This window comes from Crotalus tigris, unplaced genomic scaffold (genome assembly GCF_016545835.1).
Source record: "Crotalus tigris isolate CLP2741 ecotype Arizona unplaced genomic scaffold, ASM1654583v1 scf7180000018371.15429387391:27106975, whole genome shotgun sequence".
NCBI lineage: Eukaryota > Metazoa > Chordata > Lepidosauria > Squamata > Viperidae > Crotalus > Crotalus tigris.
The window spans coordinates 4151346-4170702 of record NW_024096970.1 but is presented as its reverse complement, the minus strand read 5'-3'; the positions used below and the strand labels follow the sequence as shown (position 1 = coordinate 4170702).

At 43.0% G+C, this 19357-nt stretch overlaps 1 protein-coding gene across 1 annotated transcript; it reads right to left on the bottom strand.

The window, feature by feature from the left end:
* Nucleotides 1–14583: 14583 nt before the first annotated feature.
* Nucleotides 14584–16632, bottom strand: GPR6 (G protein-coupled receptor 6). Its single transcript, XM_039351927.1, has 2 exons — nucleotides 16471–16632; nucleotides 14584–15953 (listed from the first exon to the last, which is right to left on the bottom strand). Exon 2 carries the CDS (start codon nucleotides 15927–15929, stop codon nucleotides 14946–14948), a length of 984 nt encoding a protein of 327 aa, XP_039207861.1. The 5' UTR covers nucleotides 15930–15953; nucleotides 16471–16632; the 3' UTR covers nucleotides 14584–14945.
* Between the last annotated feature and the right edge of the window lie 2725 nt (nucleotides 16633–19357).

Genomic DNA, 19357 nt, shown 5'->3' with positions numbered 1-19357 from the left:
AACTTGCCATGCCAGCAAAGATTGTCAGTTGTATGTTGTATGTTACCTTAGTTCCACCACTGCTCAAACACATCACATTCAAGTCATAACTCTTCTCATGTTTGAAACAATGAGATTCAAATGTACTTATGTTAGGATGGATTGTACACCTACATTTCAATATATAATTACAGAAGTTCAGTACATCTGAAACATAAATATGTTTAATCCCTGGATGATGCCCTTGGTAGTTTTGCACTTGAGTGAGATTAACAATGTAAGCTTTAACAGCCCATCATCCTTCTGTGGGCCCTTTGGTTTTATCCCCAGGCAAAACTCCTGCTGTATATGGATTGAATAAGGTCTGGATAAAGGCTCTGGTATTTAACCTATTGGTATAGCTCATCTAAATAAAAAAAAAAAAGCTTGGCTTGGGAGTGCTGTCAATTTATTCATTTACTTATATATTTGTGAACATTTTGTGACATAAATTGATGCAGAGCAGATGTAGACATTTACCAGCTTCATCCATTTAAGTCTGAAAGCCTTGCTTTATTGATGTGTGTGTAGGGCACTGCAATTTAGAGGTTTCTCCCTCTGCCCGACACTCAACCAACCATTAGACTCACTTTGGGTGCCAGCAACACACACATCACAGGATGGAAGGGTCGCTCCTGCAGTGACACTTTTGAATCTTCCCAATTTCCAAAGGAGAGGATGGGCACTGTCACTTTCCCTCTCCTCCTCCTCCTCCTCCTCCTCCACCTCCTCCTCCTTTGTTTTTTACACACAATCCACCAGATAGTACTGCCTGGATTTGATATTTTTTATTATTGGATTCTTCTCAAGGTCTTAGGGTGATTACAACAACAACAACAACAACAACAATAATAATAATAATTATTATTATTATTATTATGGATCATCGCACAGTCAGCCAGATGCTCAGACTGGATTTGGCATTTTGTCTACCTATCGAGTCCTTACCCAGGACCTGGGATAGGCAGATGTGGATGTTTGATGGTATTACAGATATCGTCGCAGGATGGAAGCAGTTCCTAGTAAGGCCGTCTTTTGCAATTGACTAATAGCGAATTTGTCAATGTCAATGGTGTTCAAGTGGTGCTCCTGTTGTTTTGAGATTGCACCCAAGGAGCCTATTACTATTGGTACTACCCTTGCTTGCTTTTGCCACAGTCTTTCTATTTCTATTTGTAGGTCTTTGTATTTTGTTATCTTCTCCAATTCTTTCTCGTCTATTCTGCTGTCTCCAGGCACTGCCACGTCCACTATCCAGACTTTTTTGTCTTTGTTATCGATAATTGTTAAGTCTGGGGTGTTATGTTGCAGGTGCTTGTCTGTTTGAATTCTGAAGTCCCAGAGCAGTTTAATTTTATCATCATCATCATCATCATCACCATTATTATTATTATTATTAAATCATAATTATTAGGATACAGCCTCCAAAGAGACTCAGCAGGATAGACTTGACCCTTTTCCTTTCCCCTTTCCATATGGATGGAAGGGGAAAGGGGAATGCAGATTAGTGTTCTAGAGCAGAGCTCCCCAACCTTTCCGGGTTGCAGCCAAGAGGGACTGGGAAGAGCAGGGAAATGTGTGCCCGCGTACCCCCCCACACACATATGCAAATGGGCCATACATGGTGGGGGGGGTGCTAGTGCCCATGCCCATGCCAAGTGGGCCACGTGCACCTGTGGCGGCTGCGCTGGCACATCCTTGCTTGTGCAAACTGGCTGCTAGCGGCTGTGCAGCAGCACTAGCATAAGTGGGGGGGTGCACGCACACGTGTGCATACTCACCAGCCATTCCCGGGGCCCAGTGGCCAACAGGCCATGGCCCAATATCGGGCTGCAGCCCATAGGTTGGAGACCCCTGTTCTAGAGATATCTTGTTTTATGAAACCTCTCTAGGATAGCAACTCACTGCAAGAAGCGAGATTCAAATATGCTTGGTTGGACTTCTGCAACTCTACTCTTCTTCCAGCACTTTTGCCCATGGTATTAAATTAATGTTTCAAAAAGATGGAGTTTGAAAATAGTTTTTGAAAGATACATTTTCCATCATATTATTGAATGAAGATTAATTGATTTTAAATTCATGACTAGATGAATGAATAGGTAAAAATCCACACAGCTCATCGGACATAGGAAGTGTTATTATTAGCAATACCATTCTTGGGTTTATACACACATAACCAGACATGCACGGACACACATGATACAATAAAAAAAACCTCCCTTTTTATGACCTATAATCCCTTAGTTCGGGGTGGAGTCAGGGTGATTGGATGGAGCTGAGCTTTTATTGGCCAGATGCCCTTCCTGAAGCCATGTGGAGTTTGGAGCAGATGTTTTTTCTTTGTGCCTTGGGAGAGAAACATCTGCCACTACCTAGGATTGAACTCTCAACCTTCTGAGTGGGAGATGAGCATCTTCACCAGTAGATCACCACACCGCTCACAGAGACATGATTCAATGGACCTAGAGAAAATACTCAAAGAAAAAGGGCTGGGCATCTAAAAGGAACACTGAAAAACAGTGGCTAATTCACATCAGGAATAATTTATAAAGAATCAATATTATCTTTATAATCGGGTTACACTAATTTAACCTCTGTAGCTAAGCCATGAAACTGATTAAGCCTCAATTTATCCATAGATAAATTCTACTTCAACTATTTCATACTGAGCCTTCTTGTAAGCATGTAAGCAACCACCACATGCTTCTGAATTTTAAATAGCTCTCCAAACAGGGTGAAGAGAGTTTAAAAATGACATATGTACAATTACACAGTGCACATCATTTCTTCCTGAAAATGCTTTCAGCATTTGCATATAACCCAAGGCTTTTCTAATCAGGAAAAGCAGAAATGTTGTTGCTGGTAATAATGGTCTTCTGCTCAGGTATCCCTGCAGATTAGAACTGTGCCTGATGAAAAGTCACCTTTTTACTGCAACTAGACTGACGTCAATTCGAGTCGAAGAGTTAACCAGAACAAAACTGATCTATCCTCTTTATTTAGGATGATTTCTTCCCAGAAATCATTAGAAGCAGAGAGTGATTTCTTGCAATTGTCTCTATACCAGATCATTTGCATTATTATTCATGTGAATGTTAGAAGCATTCAGAGACCTGAGTTGCTATGATAGTAGGGGGAGGTTCTGTTAAAAATTAACAATAGTTTGTCCAATTTTTTTGAGAACAGTAATGACTACTTTGCTTATACATTGTTCAGAAATGGGTTAAAACAGAATTGGGTTGATGCTGGAAATCATGTGATATTCTGTTCAAGCTATGTAAGTCCACCTTGTTCTTCTTTCTGGGTTCTCTCATGTTTCCCAATCTGTTCTGAGAAAGATCATTTCATCTTTTAGAATACACTGGGACCACTTTTAAATGGTCTTAGTTGGGTAGGTATTTATCCGGGGTGAGTTTGCTGTACTGTTCTGCTCTTTTGTCAGCAAAGAAATTCAATGGCTACCTTGAATAAAAAGGCATGGTAATGATCAAATTATTAAATAATAAGAAAACATGCCACATATACCTGCATTTACAAATGGTACAGGGTTTCCTGCCTAAGCAGGGGGCTGGACTAGAAGACCTCCAAGGTCCCTTCCAACTCCTATTCTATTCTATTCTATTCTATTCTATTCTATTCTATTCTATTCTATTCTATTCTATTCTACTCTACTCTACTCTACTCTACTCTATTCTATTCTATTCTTTTTTTAATTTCTATTTTTTCTTTTTCCCTTTACAAAAAACAAAATACAAAATACATTTTTCTTTTTTCTTAACAGTACTATGTCCTATATCTCTTACATTTATTTACAATCATTTACATTACTTCTCATATTTTTTTATTCCTCAATTCTAACCAATTGTAATATGTATCCCATATCTCATATAATTCTGTGACTTCCTTGTCTTTTATTTCTAGAGTAAGTTTGTACATCTCAGCACATTCTAGTATCTTGTTAATAATCATTACATTTGTTGGTATATTTTCCCTTTTCCAGCATTGCGCATATGCAATGCGCGCAGCAGTTATTATGTGTATAATGATGTATTGAAGTTGTTTTTCCATCTTTGGATTGATTATGCCTAATAGGAATATTTCGGGTTTAAGTTCAATTTGTTCTTTTGTTATTTCCTGAATCCATCTCCTTATCTGCTCCCAATACATCTTTGCTTTGGGGCATTGCCACCACATATGATAAAATGTTCCCTCTTTATTTTTACATTTCCAACAGTCCGGATTCATGTTTTTATATATCTTAGCCAATCTCGCCGGTGCTAAATGCCATCTATAGAACATTTTATATTGGTTTTCTTTGTATGCGTTAATTTGTAGTTTTTGTTCCATACTCTTTCCCATTCATCTAATTTTATATTTCTACCTATATTTCGTGCCCATGCTATCACTGGACCCTTTACTATTTCTTCTTCCAGTTCCACTTCTAATAAAAGTTTATAGGTTTTTGTTAAAAATTTTCCTCCCTTGCTTGTCAATATTTTGTCCAATTGCTGTGGTATCCGACTTATTCCATACTCTTCCATATCTTTGCTATATGTTGATTGTATCTGTAAATATGGCCACCAATTGATAATTATTCCCTGTTCTTTTAATTCCTCTCTTGATCTAAGATTCCCTTGATTGTCTAATAATTCTTTATACCTTATCATCTATTCTATTCTATTCTGTTCTATTCTATTCTATTCTGTTCTGTTCTGTTCTGTTCTGTTCTATTCTATTCTATAGTCTAGTCTAGTCTAATCTAGTCTAGTCTAGTCTAGTCTAGTCTAGTCTACAAAGGGTCAAATTGTCTAGGGATTATGGCTAATTAGGCCATTAAACAGAAAGAAAATTCTGAATTCTGCCTAATGCAATATTTACCCTGAAGAAGCAACCACTCATATTAAAACATAGGGAATTGCTTGTCTGATTTGTAATGCCAGTATTTAATTTGCTGAATAAACATTAAATTTAAAATTAGCAAGGGGTTCTCACTGAGTGCAGACCTTAGAAGAAAGACATCTGTATGATCCTCTTGTATGATGCTGTACAGTATATATGGGTTTTTACTATCTATGGAAAATAAGGGTATCTTTCAAGAAACTTGAATAACACTGGCAATAGTCAGTGGTGTTTGCAACTGCAGCCAGTTGGGAAAAAAAAAGGAAGAATCAGCAGTTTACCAGTAAGGCAGCCATGAGATTATAACAAGAGTCCACAAGTTCAATTTCCATCTTTTTGTTTGAAATAGTGACCTCACTTCATCTCAGTTTGAAATTGAGTTTCTAATTATGAATGCCTTTGGGGTGCAATAAAAAGAGAATCAGTACTTTTCCAAACTCCAGCATTGTTTATGTAGCCAAATAACAGCTCCCTACCCACTCAATGCATGAGTAAATTCTCCGCAGATCCAGGATAATCCTGAAATGTTTAGAATGACAATGAGCCAACCTTTCTACAGGATACCTCCTAAAATTAAAAATAGCTCACTGCTCTGTGCCTCCCAAAAATAAGCCAGTGTGCTGTAATTCAGACATTAGAATATGAGCAAGGAGAACTAAGTCCACCTTCAATTAAGAAGCTCAAGTTATTTTCAATCCAGACTATCTCATTGGACTGTTACTGTGAGAAAATATTGGAAGGCAGTGTTATAGTTGTATGTTATATTCATGATTTGTAAATAGATTTGAACATCTATGCAAAGCAAAGCATAAAACAAAGAAGAAAATGCTGATAGTATTTGCTGTGACGTGGGGATTAAGGGACTGAAGTACAGTTGTGTAGGTACTGTGGAGGCCATCGATGTTATTACAAGGACACTGGTTCATTCAACAGTATGCCCCTCATTGCTGCACCAGACCCTCATGAGAAGGAATGCTGGCAGAATTTCCAGGGATGCTGAGGGCATTACAATAGTTTTGACACCATTTTTTATCTTATCTATAATTTCTGGCTATCTGTTTTTTCTCCCTTGCTGAATTCATGTTGGATATGGTGGACTGACTTGGTAATACAAAGGTAATTCTTTACTTATGTAATTGAGCCTGGAATTATGCTGGTAAGTTATTGTCATCATAAATCAGGACATCATGGGACTTGATTCAAAGTTACAATCATTTTTTTATGATGGCCATTAAGGGAAAGCCATAGGTGTGAATGTGGTGGTTGTTAAGTAAATCCATTTTCCCCAATGGGTTGTGGGGGTTTTGTTGCCAGAAATCGAAAGTAAATGCTGGAAACCATCAAAAAATGTTGTAAATTGTAGTCACGTGACTGCGGGATGCTACAAATGGCCATAGAGGTGAGCCTGTTGTCAAGCACCCAAAATACAATCACATGCTCACAGATATGTCATGTGTGGCCATTGCAACTCCAAATCTGGGTTGTAAATAGCTCTGGGGAGGTCTCTTGTAACTTCAAATGGTTATTAAATTACTGGTTGTAAGTCCAAGACTATCTGTAGTAATATACCGCACCTCCAATCTCGGAATAATAGTTTACACTTAAGAAACTTTTTAATATTTAGTAAATAATGTTTCCAGAATATTTACAATGTTATTAGAAATAGTATATGAAAAACATTAAAAAGTAAAACTACTACTTTTTGTTGCTTTGTGTGTAATGTGTTCATAGAATCACACAGTTGGAAGGGACCTTGAAGGCTATCCTACTTAATGCATTTGATGCATTTGTTGCTCCCTAAATGTTGATAGAATCAAACAATCATAGATTGGATGGGTCCTTGGAAGTCTTCTACTCAACCCCATGGCCAAGACAGGAATCCTCTGACTACCCCAGACAAATGGTTGTTTAATCTTTGCTTGAAAACCTTCAGTGAGGAAGCACCCAGAGCTTCAGGAGGCAGGCTGCTCTACTGCTGAATAACCCTCAAGGTCAGGAGATTTCTCTTCTATGTAACTGCCTTTCATGTATTTGAAGATTGCTATCATGTCTCCTCTTCGCCTTCTCTTCTTTAGTCTAACTTATCCAGTTCCTTAACTGCTCTTCACAAGATTTAACCTCCAAATCCCTCACCATCTTTATTGCCCCTTTCTGATGTTTTTCATAGCATTCCAGGTATGGTCAGATCAGTGCAGCTAGAGTGGAACTATCACTTCCCATATCTCTCTTGGTGCAACCCAAGATTGCATTCGCTCTTTTGGCAGCTGCAGCTCACTACTGGTTAATGTTTCATCCGTGGTCTACTAGGGCACCAAGATCTTTCTCACAAGTCGTACCACCTCCTTTGTATTTGAGCACCTGTTTTTTCCCACCTAAGTACAGAATCTACATTTCTCCAGTTGAACAGCAATTTGTTGGATGGGGCCTGATGTTCACATCTATCAACATCCTTCTGAATCTTGAGCCTGTCTTCTCAATGAATCCTTCCTCCCCTGCTTTGTGTCATTTGTAAATTTGTTGAGCATCCCTGGTACCCCCTCAGCTAAGTCATCTGTGGAAATGTTGAAGAGCCCTGGCTGGATCTGAGGCAGAACAGGAGATAAGCAGTAACCAAAGACATTATACATCCATCAAAAGTAGCCATAATTATGAAAATTACCAAAATTGTACAGAAGAGCTACAAAAGTTGTCATCCGAAGGAGGTTAGACTTGTGACTATTAGTGCAACTGATATTTGTTGCAAGTAATAGGCCTGTTCATGCTTACCGATAAGGACATATTAAATGATGGTTTCTGTTCTGTTTCAAGAAAAGAGGCATTGAGATGAAGCAATGAGTTCCAACAGTTCTCCTTTATTGCAAACACCAACAGAACAGGTTTTAAAATGGTGCAGCCCCCTTTTATAGCCCCCCTGCACAATACCTTGCTGGCCAATCATCGCAAAGGATCTTTTCCCGCTGTGTGTGTGCATGCAAGGCTGGGAGCAGCCTTTCTTGTCCCGGGCATCCACATGGTCTGCCCGGGCCAATTGCTGCAGCCTGTGCCTGCCGGCCCAGACATAACACCCCTCCCCCCTTGGCTAAAATAATAAGGCACACTTATTATTCTAAATACTCCAACATTCCATTACATTGCTTACGTTGCATCTATATATACACAACACTACAGTCTTGCTACCGCCATGCTCTCACTTCCCTTGAGCTGCATTACTTAACTCAGACTACTAGGCCTGCCCATGAACTAACATAGTCTTGTAAGTATTTGGGAAGACCTCTGGCCCGCCCTGATCTTCTCATGGCCGGTGTGTGTGCCTGGCCTGCCAGCTCGCCTGTCAGGCTAGGCAGACCAGGACTTTGTTGCCCCAAAGACCCAGGGCACCCACCCAGCTGCTGACTGGCTGGATCTGCTAAATCCAAGCCAGGGTTCCTTGGGGGGGGGTAGAATTCCCCAAATCCAGTGGTGGGGTGGAATTCCCCAAGTCCACAATGGACTCCTCTTGGGAGCACTGTCCCTTGAGCCCTAGGCCAGCAGCTGGAGTGGCCTGAGTGCCAGAGGCCGGAGCTGCCTCCATGGCGAACCCCCTTTCTGAAGACTCCCTGTTTGGAGCAATAGCTGAAGACTGGGGATGTTGGAGAGACCGTGGTCCCAATTGTAATTGTGGTCCTTCTTCCCCCCCCCCCGAGAGCCAATCCAGGAGCGGAAGAGTTGCTGAGAAGCCTCCAGCGCAGTTGGTCAATGTGATATTGGATCACATGACCATCATCCAAGGCCACTTCGTATGACAGTGGCCCAGAGACCTTGCATACCACTGCTGTGACCCAGAGATGTCCTGGTCCATAGTTCCTTGCCCAGACTGAATTGCCCACTTGTAGTCTTCTAGGTGCCCGCGGCTGTGACACCTGTGAAGCCACCCAGTCTGGGTGCAATCTGTCCAGTTTCGTGATGAGGCGGTGACCCCAGTAGAGTTCATCTGGGCTCTTTCCAGTAGCTGTGCAAGGTGTGGTGCGATGGCAAAGAAGAAAGTCTGCTAGCCTGTGATGCCAGGTCCCATGAGTGACCCTCTTTAAGGCATCCTTGGTTGTGCGCACCATTTGTTCAGCCTGGCCGTTGGAAGCTGGATGGAATGGTGTAGATGTGGCATGCCGGATCATGTTGGCCTGGAGGAATGCCTTGAACTCAAACGACGTGAACTGGGGCCCGTTGTCAGAGACAAGGACATCTGGAAGTCCATGTGTGGCAAAGATCCTTCTCAGCACCTGGATGGTCCTAGCAGTGGCAGTGGAGGAGACAGGCATGACTTCTAGCCACTTGGAATGGCTGTCCACGAGAATTAAGAAGAATTGCCCCTGAGAGGGCCCAGCATAGTTGATATGGACTCTCGACCATGGGGTATGAGTCTCCTCCCACCTATGAACTGGGCCTGAGGCATTTCCGGTATTGACTGTTGACAAACAGTGCACCCGTGGACCTGGCCTCGACGTCTTTGTTAAGCCCAGGCAACCAAAGATGGCTGCGTGCTAACACCTTCATCCGGACTATTCCTGGATGTCCCTCATGCAGAGACTGCAGGACTCTAGTCCTCAATGAGGTTGGGATTACTACCTGGCTATCCTATAGGACACACCCCTTGAAGGTGGAAATCTCATGCTTCCTCTGCCAGAAGCTCTGGAATTCTGAGCCTGGACTTGTGTCAGGCCCTCAAACAACACCCAGATCAACATACATGTTAGCGTGTGATCGGTGGCTGTTTCTGCAGCCACATCTCTAGCACTGAGGGGAGATTCAGGCAAGTCCTGAATAGACAGGATGCGGTTGGCAGGTGCCGGATCTGCCTCTATCTGCTGTAATGGCAACCTGCTGAGACCATCTGCATGACCCATTTTTTTTGCCTGGCTTGTGAACCAGTGTATGGTCATATGCAGACAGGAAGATAGACCACCTCAGCATTTGTGGGGATATTATGTGTGGGGTTTGTTTGTTTGCTGTGAACAACCCCAGCAGTGGCTTATGGTCTGTAAAGACCATGATGTGGCGGCCATATACGAAGTCATGGAACTTCTTTATGCCAGCCACTATGGCTAAGGCTTCCCTATCTATCTGTGCATAATTGCATTCAGTTGATGATAGGGTTCTAGAGTAATATGCTATTGGGACTTGCATTCCATCAGCCTTCAAGTGACTTAACACAGCCCCAATCTCATAAGGGGATGCATCACAGGCGATGCACACTGGCAAGTTCTCATTGAAGTGCGCGAGGACTGCATTTGAAGAGAGCAAGGCCTTGACCTCTTTGAAGCTCTTTTCATGTGCTTGTGTCCACTGCCAAGGGGCCTGTTTGTCTAACAGCCGGTGTAACGGCTCAGCCACTGCAGCCTTGTAAGGAAGGAATGAGTGGTAAAAATTTAGCAGTCACAGAAAGGCCTGAAGTTCGCCCTTGGATTTGGGACTTGGGGCCTGCTGAATTGCTTGCAGCTTGGATTCAGCAGAGTGGATGCCCTGAGCATCAATGAGGAATCCTAGAAACTCCGTGGAGGTAACCCCGATCCTGCACTTGTCTTGCTTAAGCTTTAGCCCAGCTTGGCAGAAATGTAGCAAAATGGCTCTCAGCCTTTCAGCTAAATTGTCAGCTGAGTCCCCAGCGATGAGGACATCGTCAAAGTACGGGCAAATGCCAGGGATATTTTGGAGTGTTTGCTCCATTACACTCTGGAAGATGCCAGGGGCCACGTTTACTCCAAATTGCAATCTTTTTACCTTGAATGCCCCCCTGTGAGTTACTGTAGTTTGGGCCTCGGCCATTGCCTCATCAACTGGCAATTGTTGATAGGCCTGAGCCAGGTCAAGCTTAGCAAAGATCTGGCCCCTCTTGAGGGAGGCTAGAATGTGGGCACTTGTAGTCCGCACAGATTTGGACTTCACCATTGGCCTTTAGTGGTGTAACTATGGGCGTTTCCCATGGACTACTGTCCACAGGCTCTAAGATACCCTGCTGAATCAGTTTATCTAGCTCTGCATCTATTTTACCCTTTAAGGCAAAGGGCACTCTGCATGGCTTGATTCTAATGGGGGCTATGGCTGGGTCTAACCTCAGAGAAATAGAGGGCCAAGTTGTAGGAGCCAAGTTCTGGACTAAACACATCTGCAAACTCCTTGCAGACCCCAGCCAGGCCTGTTGTTTGCACACTGTGTATTCCAGTCACCTGAATTCCCAGGGCCTCAAACCAGTCGAGTCCAATGAGACTCGTACGGTCTCCCCCAACCACAACTACATCCAGTAGCCCCTCAAAATTCCTACGCTGCACCTTGAGTGTGGCCTCCCCCCTCATGTTGACTCTGGAATTTTGGAAATCTGTGAGAATGAGGGTTGACAGCCTGAGTTTAACCTGTAGGCTGCTTCTGCTGCAGACCTTGTTAAAGGTGTCTAGGGAGATGATCAATAGAGCAGACCCAGTGTCCAGCTCCATCGACAAGGGGACCCGTTGCAACTTCACATCAATGTGAAGCTTCTTCCTAAGTGACCTGTGAACCCCCGTTCTAAAAACGTTCCTATGTGACATGCAGAAGCCCACCCTGTTCTGGCTGGGGACCCTGGTACCTTGTGAGGCAATTATTCTGGGTAACATTCCTTCTGGCGACCCAAACAGACAGAGGCAATGTGGCCTTGCCTCCCACAGGCCCTGCAGATGGCGGAGCAAAAATGGCAGTCTGCACGGTGATGGCGGCCTCCACACCCGATGTACCGAGGGGATGATGCTGGCTGGGCCTTCCCTCCGTGAGGCCTTCTCCCTGGAGTCTGATGCAGCCGGTCCACTTCCAATTCTGGATCTTGTTTGGATTCTTCGTGAGCAACCTCTTGATGGATGGTGGCTGGAATTTGAGGGGGCTTGGCAAGCCGCAAGGCCTTCACAGCTCCGCCTGCTGCTTCTCCGGCTGACACTTCCCTCAGGGCATTTTGGAACATGAGGCCTTCCTTCGTGAAGAGCTTCTGCTGCAACTCCCAGCTTCACAGGCCACAGACCAGCCGATCCCTCAGCCTCTCTTCCAAGTCTTTGAATTCGCAGGGCCTAGCTGCTTGCTGTAAGGCCGCAACAAACTCTGCTGCAGACTCACCAGGCCTTTGGTCCCTCTGCTCGAATGTGTGTCGCCAAGCAATCACTGAGAGCTTGGGTTCAAAATGCTCTTGAAGCATCCTCTTCAAGTCTGTGTAGGTTATTGATTCCAGTGGTGCTGGGGCGACCAGATTCTCTGCAATCTTGAAGGTCTCTTGCCCACACACACACAGCAGTGTGGCAACTTTGAGGTCAACTTCACAAATTTGATTCACCTGGAGGTAGTTCTCCAACCGGGCCACGTACGAGCTCCAGCGTTCTGGGTGAGCTGTGTCAAATTCTGAAAGCTGGCCTATCTTTGCCATCGTTTCAGCCCAGGGACTTCGTCCACGCCTCCTGCTGCAAGGATTGAGAAGGGGCCCCCTTTTCTGAGCTCACCTCCAGCGTCTCAGTGCTGGCAGCCTGAGTCAATCTCCAGGAGCCACACTTCTCCGAGCTGCAAGCCCCCCTGTGGTGAGTCAGCTTGGCTTCTTAATCTGTTTGCCTTGCAGGCATCCCACCTTTGTCACGCCAATGTTCTGTTTCAGGAAAAGAGGCATTGAGACGAAGCAACAAGTTCCAGCAGTTCTCCTTTACTGCAAACAGCAACAGAACATATTTTAAAATGGTACGGCCCCCTTTTATAGCCCCCCTGCACAATACCATGCTGGCCAATCATTGGAAAGGATCGTTTCCCGTCGTGCGTGTGCACGCAAGGCTGGGAGCAGCCTTTCTTGTCCCAGGCATCCACATGGTCTGCCCAGGCCAATCACTGCAGCCTGTGCCTGCCGGCCCAGGACATAACAGTTTCTTTAAATGAAACTGCTTTCCCAGCTTCTATATCACTTCACCTGCTAGATTTTATTATTGAAACATTTCATAGCAAGCTATCAAGGGGCAGAGAACAGAACTACAGTCAAACAATGAGGAATATTTTGAAGGCTTATAGGTGTGCAATGCTTCTTTGTTTCCTGTTTTTGCAGACATAGAGTTATAATCAAATGGTTCTTAAAGCTTCTGAATTTTACATTCTTTATTGTCAAACAGTAAAGTATTACTGCAGTTAGAGAAGCATTATTCATATTCCATTACTCCTAAACTCCCCACAATATTCCTTCATACCAAGCTAGAAGACTTCAGAGGACTCATTTTCTGTGTTAGCTGGATTACTAATGCTGACAGATTTTATTCATTTGTTCAGCAGTTGCAGGTGGGGAGGTTAAATGAGCCACAGAGACCTTACAGCGAGACAGAGTGCTCCATTATCTCTTCCAAAATGACAAGGGTATGGTATAATATATACACCCATACATTCACACGCGCACACATTACAAGGCTGTACTCATCGTTCCTGAATGACATTCTGCTCCTTCAAATTGTAAGTTGTTGAAAATCTAAGTATGAAAACTCACCCCATGTCTGTACGCAAATTGAAATGGGTGTTTTAATGTTTTTGTCCATGAACTGTTAGCATTACGGTTACCAGCCAGGTATTATATTCTTTCTCAGTTTTGTTGTTAGTGAATCATAATATTAATAAAGTTAGCTCTAGCTTCTTCCTTCCCTCCTTTCTTCCTTCCTTCCCTCCTTCCTTCCTTCTCTCTCTCCCTCCCTCCCTCCTTCCCTCCCTCCTTCTTTAAAATATGTTATTGCAGAATGCAAGTAATTAGCTAGTTTGACCTGAACACTAGATTTTAGAAAACATTTAAGATTGGGAAGGGGCTGGGGGAGATATTATATAGCAATTAGCCTTAATATACATTGCAGTATTCGAATGCAAAACTGATAAATGATCATTTAACTCCCAGTTACAGAATAAATTGCCCAGTCTGAAGTATATTGCAAGAGTTAAAATGTCACATTCAGAGAATCATAAGGTTTGGAAGGTACCTTAAATGTCTGCTAGTCCAGCCCCTTTTCTGGGGCAGGAATCACACCAACCCAGACAAATGACTGTCCAGCCTTTGCTTGAATACTTCCAGTTATTGCGCATCCACAACTCCAGGAGGCAGCCTGCTCTCTGCAGAGTGCTTTTATGGCCAGGAAATTCCTTCTTTTGAATTTGGCTCTCCTTCTGTAAAGCTTCCGCCCAGTACTTTTTGTCTTACCCTCAGGAGCTATGAAGAATAAATCTACACATTCCTCCCTGTGACATGCTTCCAGGTATTTAAGGATTGGTCTCTCTCCTTACCTTTCCAGAAAGTTACATGTATTATTAATTAGGGCTGATAATTTCCAGCAAGCAAAGTTGGTGAGCATTCTAAAGCTTGCTTTGCTGGTTTTTTTTTTTAAATGGAAAATAAATTACTACTTACCAGAAAGTAAAAAACAAAATAGTTTATTTTATTTTCTTGTTTTATGATATGATTTCTCTTTGTAAAGAATTTATGTGAAGGTACCCGATGAATATTTCTTGTAAATATAAAGGTGAGGCAGTAGGAAACCTTGATTGTGTTTCTAAAGCCATTAAAACAGTTCAACACAGAAGAAAAAATGTAATGAATTTGTTTATTTGTATACAAAATGTCATAATTTATCAGTACTGTGCAGCAAAATATATTATCACTCACATCCCAAACTAGACAACATTTCGCTTATTTTCATTCTCTCTTTGCCCTTTGAAAATGGCAATACTGTTTTGGCAGTTCAGCAGCTAAAAATAAAGTGCTATAATTATGTAGTCTTGGAATACCTTCACTTCACAAATACAATGTACAGTCTTGTATACATTCATGGTTTGTTTGTTTTTAGTTTAGTTTCACATAATCAGAAACTCCAGACCTGTCACATTCTCAAGAATACACATACATAAAGTGCTACTGTTTAAACATCTCCCCCCAAAACAATTTCACAACATGGATCTGGTTCATACCAGGCACTGTAATTCACAGAAGTTGAAAATTGTCACTTTGTGCAAACCTACACAGAGGAAGAAGTCACTTAAACATCACTGGGGGATCTTGAACGAAAGGACACTTTGGATTGAAAACAGCCACAGAAGAGAACCCACATGGACCTCTGAATTTCTTGGTTTCTGTAGGCATAAATTATGGGATTGATCATGGAGTTGTAGGTAGCAGGTAAAAGGGTGGCATAAGTGTACACCGCAGGGTAGTTGGAATCTCCAATGACACAGTAGATAGCAAAAGGTAACCAACTGGCTCCAAAGGTTCCAAGGATAATAGCGAGAGTAGAGACTCCCTTTTTGGTTGCAACATAGTGAGATGCGGTTAAGAAGTGCTGTTGGAGTGCGATTTGATGTGCATGCCTGCAAACTATTTTGCAGATTTTAATGTACAAGTGGAGCATAAGGATGAAAATGAAAAAGAAGGAGGCAGACAACAAAGTCACATTGCTTTTGGTCAAAGGTCTGGCAATACTGCACGATGAATAATCTTCCATACAATTCCAGCCTAGGACGGGCAATAGTCCTAAGCAGAGGGACACCCCCCAGGTGATGATTAGCATCATATGAATACAAAAAACAGTCTTCTCAGAGTAATAAGTCAGCGCATTGTACAGAGAAAGATAACGATCTACTGTGATCGCTAATAAGCTACTCACAGAAGCAGTGAAAGAGGCAACTAGGAAACCAACGGTAATAAGGCTGATGGTTTCTGACTGGATCACATATTGGAATACAAAATTAAGGATTAGGCCAACTCCAGCCAGGAGGTCTGCTGTGGCCAGGCTGCCGATCAGCACAAACATTGGGGTTCTCAAACTGGGAGTGTAGAATATAATGGCCACCACAATGGCATTTTCACAGGCAATAATGGTTCCAGAGATGCAGAGCATAATATCCCAAGGATTGAGGATAAAGTTAGGGAGCTTGGAGGAAAATTCCAGCGAAGAATTGCCACTGCTGCTCTGAATCCACGGTGCCGGAGCCCCGGTCTCATTCGAGGGGACGCTTTCGTTCATTTCTGCCACAGCCAGCAAAGCCACCTGCAAGGGGAAAGACCAGGAAAAAAGAAAAGGGGGTGGTTAAAATAAGGCAAAGTCCATTTCCCTGCAGCCTCTGCAAATAAATAAGAAGTGCAAAAATAGCAACGAAGGCAAAAAGAAAAACAACAACAACAAAAAAAGAATGAGCAATAGAGAGTGAAATCCCGCAGGAAGGTGAAGGTAATGTATGAAGGAGGGAGAATTAATCGGAGCAGGAGAAGAAAATGAACGGAAGTCGGTCCACATCGGTTACGGAGCCCAGCTTGCAGAAGCCGCCGAGTGCTGTCCGTGGTGCTGAACCTCAAGTTTCCTTTCCCGCCCCATCTTCCTTTTGCCTCTTGCTCTACGAGCAGAGTTCTCGGGCGCCGTCCAAGCGCAGGTGATGGGCTAGCTAGACCCCAGTCCTCAAAAAGCCTCTACTTGCTACCAGGAGCAGCGCGCCGAGCACTTTCTTCTCCCCAGGACTGCAATTCCTCCCACCTTACACGCCCCCGAACCGGCAAGACCACTTTCTTACTCGGATTCGATCTCAAAGCCGACAGCTGCTTCTCATGAGTGTCGGCTGCTTTCGCCGCTGACCGCCGCAAATCTGCTCCCGTCGCGTGGCTGCAGCCGCCTCTTCTCTTTGCCTTTGGCGGGCAGGAGCCGAGGAGGCGGAGAATTGGCTGGCGGTGCTGCACCTTCCGTACCCCAAGAGTGAGGGAAAAAGAGCGGGAGCCTGGGACCGCTCCGAGTCTGACGTAAATGACAGCGAGGCGAGGGCAGGGCGAAACTCTCCGTGCGCTCACATGGAGCTCTGGCCTCGGAGCGGCAGCCAAGCGATGGGGGCGGAGAAAAGGCGCGGAAAAACCTCCCCAGATGGTGGCATTAAACTAAGGAAAGGGCAAACGCTGCCGAGCTCCCAGAGGGGGGAAAAAAACCGAAAAGCGCGCGGGGGAAGTGAATATAGTGATTCTAATTACAACTGGGAGAAAGGGAAGAGTGGAGAGAAGGTGTGGAGTGATGATAAGAAACCTGAACCTAGCTGGAGCGGAGGAAAGTGCAGTGTGTGGAAGGGAGCCTTCGGAAGCAAACCTGGGGGGGAGGGGGAGAAGGGGATCCTGTAAGGCAGGGGTCTTCAAACGTGGCCCTTTTATGACTTGTGGACTTCAAGTCCCAGAATTCCTCAGCCAGGCACGCTGGCTGAGGAATTCTGGGAGTTGAAGTCCACAGGTCATAAAAGGGCCACGTTTGAAGACCCCTGCTGTAAGGAGTGCTCAACGTTGAAGGCAGAGCCCCCAGACAGAAGTACGGACCCTCTGAGGCCGACGGTAACCACTTTCTGAAGATGAAAGATTGCCTGAAGCCTGAGCCGGTTCAGCGAACGTAGGGTGGTCCACAAAGTATCAACTGAATACTACAGGCAGCTAATCCTCCAACTCCTTCATGAGCTCTCTGCCTATTGGCAAACCAGTGCTGTGTTGCACTTGCCTTGGCCATTTTAAAAGTGGCCGTTGCATGCAAGCAGCCCCAATAGGTGGCAGCATGTAGCCAACCTTGTTTTATCTAGGAAGCTAAGCAAGATAGGTTGTGGCTATTATTTGAATGGGAAACCAACAGAGATTTCCAGAGTGTAGATTAGATTGGAAATGGGAAAATACATTGTGGGATTTTTCCTGTGGCCAAGAAAAGTGGATCGATGTGCAATAGAAGCTGGAAGTCAAACTTGACTAGAGGGTTCTTTTACCACTTTGTGAACCCACAGAATGGGTTGGTTCACTCTTGGTTCAGAGTGAAGATATTGACTCTTTTCCAATATCTTGGAATGTCAATTTTCTTCCTTAGGTGTGAAGTCCAGAGGGTATTCCATAAGTTGTAGGAAAAAATGAAATGTTTAAACACGTAAATAATTAACATAATACCTTATGTGCAGATCTCATATCTAGGCATTTTTAAAGAGCCAAAAGAGTCTCTTCTAGAGACTACAGCAATAGAATACGTTCTGGAGTAGGAATACTCTTCTCCAATGTTGTGCCTCCATACTGTCAAATGATATTTCCTAAAATTGTAATCCTAATAATCTGGAGACACAGACTGCACAAAACAACAGGTAAGTCTATTCCTGCAGACTCTCATTCTATAAAATACACTTTCACAAATGAAGTTAAAATGCATCTTGTTGAATGGATTCTGATTTAACTGAAATCACCAGGATGGTGAAAGGCATAAATGGAAGCCAATTTTCTTGAATGGTTAAAAAGCTGAATTAAAACCCAGATACACATATAATAAACTATCTTTGGTTTATATTACATCACTTTTACACATCCTCGTTTTCCCAAATATGTAATGAAAATAACAGAAGGGCTTTTTTGGACTGCTTATAAGTACAATGATTAAAAATCCAGACAGTTCTTTGAAATTTAAAATACCATATTTAAGAAGAAGTAGTATTGATAACAGTAATTCTGATTAGAACTGGTAAAAACTGTTAAGCAAAATTTCTTACTAATTTTTACTAATTAGTTTCTTACTAATAACTCATACTTTATGGAATGATCCCCTAAGGATGTGCAGCTAGTTCTGTGGGGCACAAATAATATCCTATTTTTACATTATGATTCTGAAGGGATATTAGACTGAGCAGGTACATTTAAACTGCCTCATGACCCTGGAAGGGAAGAAGACAGATAACAAAAACCCTTTTATCTTTTCCATGATGTGAAGGGACAATGTATGTATTAGAACAGGGGTTTTCAAACTTGGCTGATACTCAGCGTGCCTGGCTGAGGAATTCGGGGAGTTGAAGTCGACAAGTCATAAAAGGGCCAAGTTTGAAGACCCCTGTATTAGAAGAAGCTAGTATCAGTAGAAAGGTTGGCTTGGAGCTCATTAGAAAAGCAGAATGTAGAGGCCATGGATCAGCCCACAGTAAAGTCACCCTATGTTATTAGATTTTAAATTCCTGTATTAAAAGTCATGTCATAATTGCTTACGTTATACCCTTGATATAAAGATAAGAAAGAATGAGTATAAATTGCGGGCTTTTGCGGATGATTTGGTTTTAATTTTGGAACAACCGACTCAAGCAGTTGACTGTCTATTAGAACTTATAACACAATATGGGAAGGTTTCTGGTTTTAAAGTTAATAATCACAAGACTAAGATATTACCCAAGAATATGTCAGTTAATGATAAGGAAAGTTTGGTTAAAACCACAGGTTTTCAGATGGTGAAAAAAGTTAAATATTTGGGAGTATATTTAACTGCTTCAAATGGAAAATTGTATAAGAATAATTATGAATTATTATGGGCAAAAGTACAAAAGGATTTAAATGATTGGAAAAATTGCAATTGTTATTGTTGGGGAGAATTTCAGCTGTAAAAATGAATGTTCTACCAAAGTTTCTTTTCTTGTTTCAGAT

Coding starts and splice junctions, on each gene's coding strand:
- GPR6 (XM_039351927.1), bottom strand. CDS start 15,929: ATGAACGAAAGCGTCCCCTCGAATGAGACCGGGGCTCCGGCACCGTGG.